We start from the raw sequence: 9,073 nt of genomic DNA, 5'->3' as shown, positions 1-9,073 counted from the left end.
GTTCTCTGGCTGGGGCTGGGGCTGGGGCTGGGGCGGGGCTGGGGGAGGCTTTGGAGAACCGGGGAGAGGACAGTCACTGTCCATGGTGTTGCAGGCTAGTCGAAAGGCAAGCACTCGGGGCAAGGCTGCAGCCTCCAAGCAGGCCCAGCGCGCCTCATCCAACGTGTTCTCCATGTTTGAGCAAGCCCAGATCCAGGAGTTCAAGGAGGTGAGTACCTAGCCCAGAGGTAGAGTCTAGTGGGGCCCCCATGCAGTCAGCCCTGGCCTTGCTCCCTACACTCCTTAGGGGGTCCCTCACTTGCTGCCTTCTCGGAGAATCCTTGCTCCCTCCTGAAGGCCTTGCACCCACAGGCCTTCAGCTGCATCGACCAGAACCGTGATGGCATCATCTGCAAGTCAGACCTGCGAGAGACCTACTGCCAGCTGGGTGAGAGCACCCTGCCCCGCCAGCCCCAGCCCTGCTTGCCCCATCTCTTCACCTCGTGCCCCCTTGTCAGGCCTCTCCCCTCTTCCCACCCAGAGCTGCCTCTGCTTCTCCACCTACTATGGCCAGGGAGGAGGGCAGGGCAGCTGCTCCTTCCCTGGGACACCTGGGACTCTATGTCCCTCTCATACCACATGCTCACTAGGGAAGGTGAGTGTCCCGGAGGAGGAGCTGGATGCCATGCTGCAGGAGGGCAAAGGCCCCATCAACTTCACTGTGTTCCTCACACTCTTTGGCGAGAAGCTCAATGGTGAGCCCAGGGCAGGGCTGGGCTCTCCTGACCAGGCAGCAAGCTTGCACCCATGAACCTTACCTGACCCCATCCGACCCCACCTGGCCCCACCTGAACATCTGAACTCCCCCTAGATTCCAGCTGATCCCACCTGACCCCATCAGAGAGTGTAGGCTGCCCATACATCCTCTGCCCCCCCATCCCATGGACAGGTATGCCCTCAGTCTCTACCACCCTGTCTCAACTCCAGTCTGCCAGCCAGGTTCATGCGCCAGGATGGCTGGGTCCAGCCCCCAAGTACCCCCAGATGTAGAGGCTCCCCTATACACACCCTGGTTCCTCCTGGGTGGGGCCCAGAGGCTGGGGACATAGGTACTAACCTGTTGCCGTGGCCTCCCAGGGACAGACCCTGAGGATGCCATCCTGAGCGCCTTCCGCATGTTCGACCCCAGCGGCACTGGGGTGGTGAATAAGGACGAGTGAGTACATCTGGCTATGAGGCCAGCCAAGAGCAGAGGCAGCAGGGCCCCTGAGGGGTGGGGGAGGTACTCCTGTACCTTGGGGATTTGGGAAGTGGGAGTACACCTATACTTTGGGGATTTGGTGGGTGGCTCTTTGGGGGTGGCCAGCCCTTACCTGGGCCGTGGGATCCCCCTGCCTCTTCCCCTGGTGCCCGCTTGCCCTGCTGTCTCCACTCAGGCCCTCCTCACCCCCAGGTTCAAGCAGCTGCTCCTGACACAGGCAGACAAGTTCTCTCTAGCAGAGGTGAGACTTCCTGGAATCCTTGGCACCTATCCTGGCCCTTCTCTGAGCCTCATCCAGCAGGGAACTGAGAGGCCTCAGCGACTCACTGCCCTCCAGGACTCAGAGCCCAGTACCAACCTGGGTGGTGTGGAGGAAGTGACCGGGGGTGGGTGGGCTTTCTCTGTTGAGACCTGGGAGGTGAAAACAAGGAGTAAGAAAAGAGCGAGGGTGTCAGGCAGGAGGCTGTGTGCGGAGTTCCAGGTAGGAGCATTTGGAGGTGGGTCTGTGCCTATGGGCTTGTCTCATCTGCCCAGAGTCAGTCAGAAAAATCATAATAGAAGCTGGCACTTCGGGTCTGGGGTTGACAAGGCTATGGGCCAAAGCATAGCCAGGGTAGGGTGGAGTCACAGGTGCCCCAGGGCTTCCCCCTCCCCTGCCTCTAGCAGGCCTTGCTACTCACCAGTGTCTCCCACCCCAGGTGGAGCAGATGTTTGCCCTGACACCTGTGGACCTGGCGGGAAATATCGACTACAAGTCCCTGTGCTACATCATCACCCATGGGGACGAGAAAGAGGAGTGAGGGGCGGGCCCGTAGAGACCTCAATAAACTCTGTGTTGACTAGATCTGCAGTGGGAGCTTGTTTGTGACAGGCAGGTGGAACTGGCCAGGGGATGGCCCGGTTCAGGAGCTAGGCAACTGACCTACCCCATGCTGAAGTATGGGTAGAGATCATGCCCCCTTGACAGGACACTGAGGCCCAAGAGGGAGGGCATCTTGTCCAAGGCCACTCCTATAGGAGAGGAAATGTTAGGATTCACACTTGCTCCACCAGGCCCAGTCACTACCAGCTGCTTGAGGCAGTGCATGGAAGAGGCTGCTTGCTGGTACTCAGCCAGCTCAATGGTAGGCCCTGGTATCCCCACCTACATGCCTCCCCTGTCCTGCTGCCACCGGCTCAAGTGGGCCTCCTTCACAACTGCACATGGGTTGCTAAGCCTTGTGCCAAAAGCACAGACGAACCCATTCAAAAACACAACCACACTTCCTACCTGGGAATCCAAGTGAGCCACTATCCCTTTTATTGAATGACGGCATGCATGTGCACACGTGTGTGCGTGAGGGACCCAATAAGAGAGAGAGAGCACTCCCCCACCCAGGCCTGGCACACTGCCATTCCTTCTCTTCCAACTCCACATGCCGTCAGGATCCTGGGTGTGTGTGCATACATACTCCCAGAGAGCACACAGGCAGCCTTAGAAGGATTCATGAAGGAAGGAGCAGTGTTAGATCCAGCCTCTCTGGGACAACAAGGAAGTGTGAAGTGGACTAAAAATATGAGAAGGGCCCAGCTACCAGCCAGTGGGCGTCTGCACCTGTTGGCATGCAGCTGAGGCAGCTGAGGCAGCGGCGCCCCTGAGGGGTAGAGGAGTTTGCAGCTCTGCAAGCTGTTGTGACTGACAGGGAGACAATGATTCCTGTCCACAGAAATGCAAATCACTTTTCTGGTGGAAACACGATTGCCATTTCCCTGCTCCTCCACAGAGAAAGCCAACTTTGTGGTACTACAATTCAGCTCAGCACTTCTGGCTGTCTATAGGAGTGTCCACTCTGAGTTCCCCTATAAACCATTTGAAATATCTTACAGGTTCCCTCATGAATTATCAAATAAATAAAACTTTGGCAGGTGTTTATTTTATTTTGTGGGTAAATCATGATTTTGCTTTAAAAAAATGATCTTTTTGGGAGGCTGGCAGGTGGCTAAGGGAGGTTAAGGGCACTGGATTCCCACATGGCCAACTGAGGTTCAAGTCCCAGACCTGGCGGCTTGCTCTCCCACTTTTCTCTCTCTCTCTGTCTCTCTTTCTCCCTCTGTCCCTCTCTGGTCAAATTTTAAGAAAAAAGAGAGAGAGAAAAGAAAAAAAATAAAGTTAAATAAAACAATTCTTTAAAAAAATATTTTTCCCCACCTTAGTGTAGTTATCTGGCAAAGTTAGTACTTTCTGCTCCAAAGCTGCCTATATTAGTGTTGGCTTAGAGCAAACTGAGAGCAGAGTGTGTCTCATGTGAGAAAGAGGAACAGAAAGGAATGAAGATGAGTTTAGCCTGTGCTATTCAGGGAGCCATTGGCTACCCATGGCTACTGGACACTTGAAAAGTGGCCAGTGTGGATCATGGTTTGAAGAGTCAGTACAAAAAAGAATGCAATTTATCTTACTAGTAACGCTTAAAAATAATTATTTTATTCAACTTTATTTCAACTTTATAACCATCTTTTTTTTTTAATTTTTTAATTTGACCAGGGAGAGACAGAGAGAGGGAAAGTGAGAAAGAAAGCTGCCAGGTCTGGGGCTTGAACTGCAGTTCAGCCATGTGGGAGTCCAGTGGCCCAACCACCTCACCACCTGCCAACTCTGTCTCCATTACTTTTTACTGTTTAACCATGGCTCCTAGAAAACTGAATTCCATATGTGGCTTGCATTTCTAGTGGACAGCCCTAAGTCAGACTTCAAAGTGGTTGTTTAAGCAATAGTTCCTGGGAGGCTTCCAGGCAGTCATGGGATTCAGACAGAGCCCTGGGCAGGGAGCACTGGTTTTCAGTGCTTGGAAGGAATCGATTTTGTCAGATGGAGCTGCATCTGAGTAACCTGGCAGCACAGGCAGAGGGGGAGAAGGCGGAGTCCAGAGAGCAGCCGTGGTTCACACTCAGAGAGCCCAGGCTCTGTTATATAGGTAGGCTAACAGTACAGACCAGGAAAAGGGAACAGACCAGGGAAGGCAGCATGCAGTGGGCATGACTGAGAGCCCTGGAAAGGGGACCATCTGGCTCCATGTCATCCACTGGCTGAGAGGCAGCTCCTGGGAACAAATACCCCTGGCCAGGCCCACAGGTCCACCGTGAGGCCTTTATGGTGGAGGCCTGGGCCTCCCCCTACCGTTACCAGACAGCAGCTCCCTGACAGAAAACAGACAGAAACGCAACAGGACCCAAGGGTCTACGAGCCTGGCCTCCTGCACACTCTTGCCATCCTGTGCCCCCTGTAGTCCTTGGGGTCCCTGTGAAGAGCTTCAACAGGGACTGCATGCAAACCTACCCACTCCCATCCCTTTTTTTTTTTTTTTTTTTTGAAGCCCCAGCGGCCTGGCTGCTCTGAGGACACCTCCCCTAGCCAAGGTACTGGCTCCAGATGACCCAGAGCTCCTGGTCCCCTCCCCATGGCCCCTCAGAGAGCCCTGCTCAGGTTCCACTAGGGCTGTCCAGAGCCCCCCATCTCTGTCTGAGACCAGAAGCAACAGCCCCACTCCCATCCCTTTTTTTTTTTTTTTTTTCTGGAAGCCCCAGCGGCCTGGCTGCTCTGAGGACACCTCCCCTAGCCAAGGTACTGGCTCCAGATGACCCAGAGCTCCTGGTCCCCTCCCCATGGCCCCTCAGAGAGCCCTGCTCAGGTTCCACTAGGGCTGTCCAGAGCCCCCCATCTCTGTCTGAGACCAGAAGCAACAGCCCACCAGCCCACCTTGTCTCCTCCTTCCCATCACAACATCCTTGCCCACCCAGGAGGCAAAGGCCTGAGGGAGCCTATCATTACTTAAGGCCTCCTGCTGGGCTGCCCCAGAGTCCTCACTTGACTTTTTTTTCTGAGAGTATTATGGGATGACTTTAGTGATATCCAGGTTTTTGGAATTATAAAGTATTGAACAAAACATGCTAATAGTGAAAGTATAGTTTACTAAGTAAAAGTGAAAGTACACTCCCAAGAGATAGGAGCTACTGAGTTGAATTATAAGCCCTCCACCCCCAACAGCCTTCCATGGGGCTTATAATTCCTTAACCAGTTGATCATTGGCTGGACCCACTGATTGCTTCCATCCCACTGGCTATATATCAAGTGTGGCTGGGCCCACTGATTTATCTCATCGGCTATCAGACACATGCCCTGGCCCTGCCAGGGAAGATAGAGGCAAGAGGCAGGGGGGGACTGCACCGGACAAACTGGCCCAGGTACATGGCTAGTGGGTTCGGCCCTGTCTGCTATATTTTCTGTTCTCATCCTGAAACTCTTCTAGCCCCCAGCCTGGAACCTGTCCTTGCACATTCTTTCTTTAGCTGCATTAACACCACTGATAAGATGAAAGACAGGCTCTTAAATTCCTGCCAGGGCATGAGAAATATGTGACCCCCACATGCTTAGCTGTCAGGCCTGACGGGCGCCAGCTGCCCCTGTAGCCCACCCCACTCACCTCCAGTCCCAGCCTCCTTCCTTCACAGGATAAATGTCCCCTCCTGGGCCTGGCACCTAACTCCGCACAGACTGCCTCTTCCTCTGCAGCAATCCTTCCACTCTTCTAGACGAAAAGGCTGGGGGTGTGAGGGTGCAGGGGAAGCACAACAGGGAGGCTCTGGCTGAGGTAGAGGGGTGGGTACTATCCCCCACAGTGCCTACACATGACCTTAACCCATCTGGGACTCATTGGCAAAGGAAGACTGGGCTGGCTGCACATGGCCCAGCAGGTATGGCTTCCTACCCCATGCACTTCTGCCTGGCTTGACAGCTGCCCACTCCCACTCCACAGTAACTGAGCTGGCAGCTGTGCTCTGGCCCCCCAGTAAAGACCATTTTTGGCTTTCCTTGCGGACAGCCATGACCAAGATGGTGGCACTATTCTCTGTAAAGAGCCAATTTTTCACCTCCCTTTGACCTGCTGCCTGGCACATGGCTGGCACACAACGGCTTGGGCTGTGTAGAAGAACTGATCCGTAACACAAGGATCATGCTACATCCTCTTGACCTCCATCTGCATCTTATGGGAAGCGCACAAGGCCTGTCTGGTGAAAAGCACTTTTTTGTGGTCTTCTACACTCACAGCAGAACACAACCCTAACCAACACAGTGCCACTATTATACCACTTCCATTCAAGGAGCTGAGACACATGTAGCCCGGAGGTGGCAAAGCAGGCCTGCAGCCATGGAGCCCTGTGCAGACAGGTTCCAGGGCAGCACACAAGACAGCAGGGCATGGGCCTGGGGATCCCTCCCAGGAGAGCAAATGCCTCGCATGGCCCGGTGCCAGAGTTTTCCATGTTCCCGGCATAGCCTAGGTTGGAATGAAGATATCTGCACTGATAGCACCTCCCTAATCCTGGGTGCCTCCCCTCCACAGGTGGCCCAGAGTAAACCCTAGGCAACACTGAGGAGAGTTCAGAAGTGCTGGCACACCCACAGGGCAGGGCCACACATGTAGCACTAGATGAGCTCTGCAGGTGCAGGAGGCAGAGAGGTAGGTGGGCTTGGGGCCCAATATCTCCCCCTCCGCCTGGGAGAACAGCTAGGTCTGCACAACCAGAGTTATCACTTGACTGCTGATAGCGCTGTCTATTAGTCACTACTCCATCAAGAGGTCGATTCTCCACCTGCCGATCTGGGCTGGCCTGGCTTGTCGACTCCACCACCGGAGGCTGGACACTTAGCAATGAGACGCTAATGGGGCTCTGGCCCCAGTCAGGTCCCCGACTCAGGTAGAGGAGAGAGTAAGCTGCTTGGTCAGCCCACAGCATCTAGATATCTAGGGAAGTGTTTTCTAGCCAGAGGGACTCAGCATGTTTGCTTTGCAGCAGTGAAGCCGGGTTCACACAGATCCATCCTCTAGGCCTGCATCCTGGGGAAGATGACAGCAGTACTGATAGAATTTTATGAAAGATCAAGCAAAAATTGAGTTTTCATTATGACTTTTGGTTACAAAAAACAGAGCTCTTCCCACCCTCTTCCCCATGTCACTGCACTTCCATCTGAACAGAACAAACCTCCCAAGAGCCTCCCTGCCCCAGGCGGCCCCTCGAAACAGGAGTCCTCCATCTTAACCTCCTGGCTCCTTTGCTCCCAGCTCTACCCCTGCTTCATGGGCTTCAGGCCTCTGCACAGTGCCACTTCCTCCAGGATACTACCCCTGACCCAGATCTGGGAGATGTTCCTCCCATGAGCCACAGAGGGCAGGGAACACATGCTGCCTCTAGCTTGGCCCAGAACAGGTGCTCAGAGTGAAGTAATGCTGATGTCCCAGTCCTGAGGAGGCCTAAGACTAGGAGTATTTACAGACAGGGTGGGTCCTTAGAGTTTGTTCATGTCTGAGGTCTCTCTCTGGATAGCAAAGTATGTCTCTCACCCATGCTTTCAGTGTGGGACAGAAGAGGCCACTATGGTGGGCGGGAACCCTCTCCTGCCTGCCACCATGTGTGTGCATGTGTGTGGTATGGGGCAGTGCATGCAAATATTCATGCATCAATGTGTGTGTATATGTGAACGTGTGTGCATTCGTGTGAAATGGGTGGTATACATGCATAGTATGTGCATGTGTTGGTGTGTATACGTGTGCATGCATGTGTGCGTATGAAGGGGCCTTGCTGCTGGCCCATCCCTTCCAGCTGCCTACCCTGCACTGCCTGTCACTGCCTTTCCTCTGAGACACATTGTTCAGTTTCAGCCACCCCAGGTGTCTGGAGCAGCCTCTGATCTCCCAGCTGCCAAGTCGCCTCAGCCCAGGAGAAGCCACACGGCCCCGGAATAGAACCTTATCTACCCCACTGCTGCTGCCGGGGGAGTCAGTCAGCAACTTCTATCCAGCCTTCTCCTGGGCAGGGTGTAGGCCCTCTGCTTCCTCCTGCATCTCCACCCTCCCAGTGCTGCCCTACCCAGGCAAGGGCCACCTGGTCTGACCTTCCCAGCTCCCTGCCAGGCTCTGCCCACAACCCCCCACAGGTGACTGGGAGGGTGGGCACATGACCTAATGGCCCACCGGACTCTCCAGGGAAGAGCCAGGCTGCACCGGAGCAGAGATAGCTGGTCTGTGCAAAAAGCACAGGGGTGAGGAGCAGAGGCTGGGCCCAGGCTGTAGGAGAGAAGGCAAGGGCACCCTTTCCTGCCTCTAAAACCTGAAATGAAACCCACCTTTGCTCAAGTAGAGCCAGCTGCTTCTGTGACTTGTTGTCAAGGCTCACCTGGCCTGCCCACTTTCAGCCCACAGTCAGCCCACTCAACTCTCCTCAGAGCCCCTTTAGGTTCTGGCTATAGCCAGACTCCAGTTGCTGCTTCTGTCTCAGCCCAGGCCCACAGCTCTCTGCTTCTGTCCTTCTTGATGGTGGCTTGAGATGGATGGGTCATCTGATTAGCCAGCATCTCTCCCTTGCCCAGGAGCCCTGGCACCTGGGAGCCACTTCTCACGGACTTTGTGCAGATTTGGCGGGAGCAGAGTCCCAGGTAAGCAGTACTGCTGAGGAATGGGGACCCAGCTCCACAGGGCAATAGGCACCAGCCCCCAGGGCCGGTCACCTTGGCTTCCCTCCTGAGCAGTGTGCATGGCCCATGGTATGTATGTGGTGCCATCTCAGCCCTATGCCCTTGTGCATGCTGAGTCACATTCCTCATCATCAGAGAGTGAACTCCAAATGCCCTGATTTTTTAGATCCCTCTGTACCTCTTCCCAGGATTTCCCTCCTGAGCCCCCTCACCCCTCAAGCCTGGCCAGTCCTTCTCACACACCCCTGCTCTGGCCGTCCCTGCCAGTTCTGTTCCCGTGTCTCCTGGGTACACCCTCCACCCCGGGTGACCAGTTCCGGAGCACA

At 54.8% G+C, this 9,073-nt stretch overlaps 1 protein-coding gene across 1 annotated transcript in view; it reads left to right on the top strand.

The window, feature by feature from the left end:
• Nucleotides 1-2,077, top strand: part of MYL7 (myosin light chain 7) — a 4,097-nt gene extending 2,020 nt beyond the window's left edge. The window contains exons 2-7 of the mRNA XM_006166014.3: nucleotides 95-208; nucleotides 352-427; nucleotides 630-734; nucleotides 1,117-1,195; nucleotides 1,433-1,481; nucleotides 1,939-2,077. Of these exons, the coding sequence (XP_006166076.2) occupies nucleotides 95-208; nucleotides 352-427; nucleotides 630-734; nucleotides 1,117-1,195; nucleotides 1,433-1,481; nucleotides 1,939-2,040 (525 nt within the window). The 3' untranslated portion in view covers nucleotides 2,041-2,077. The remainder of the gene's footprint in view (nucleotides 1-94; nucleotides 209-351; nucleotides 428-629; nucleotides 735-1,116; nucleotides 1,196-1,432; nucleotides 1,482-1,938) is intronic.
• The last annotated feature ends 6,996 nt before the right edge of the window (nucleotides 2,078-9,073 follow it).

The sequence above is a fragment of the Tupaia chinensis genome, unplaced genomic scaffold (assembly GCF_000334495.1).
Source record: "Tupaia chinensis unplaced genomic scaffold, TupChi_1.0 Scaffold144150_1, whole genome shotgun sequence".
In the NCBI taxonomy this organism is placed as follows: Eukaryota; Metazoa; Chordata; class Mammalia; order Scandentia; family Tupaiidae; genus Tupaia; species Tupaia belangeri.
Note: the sequence above shows the minus strand (reverse complement) of the source record. Positions and strands in the feature narration are given on the sequence as shown.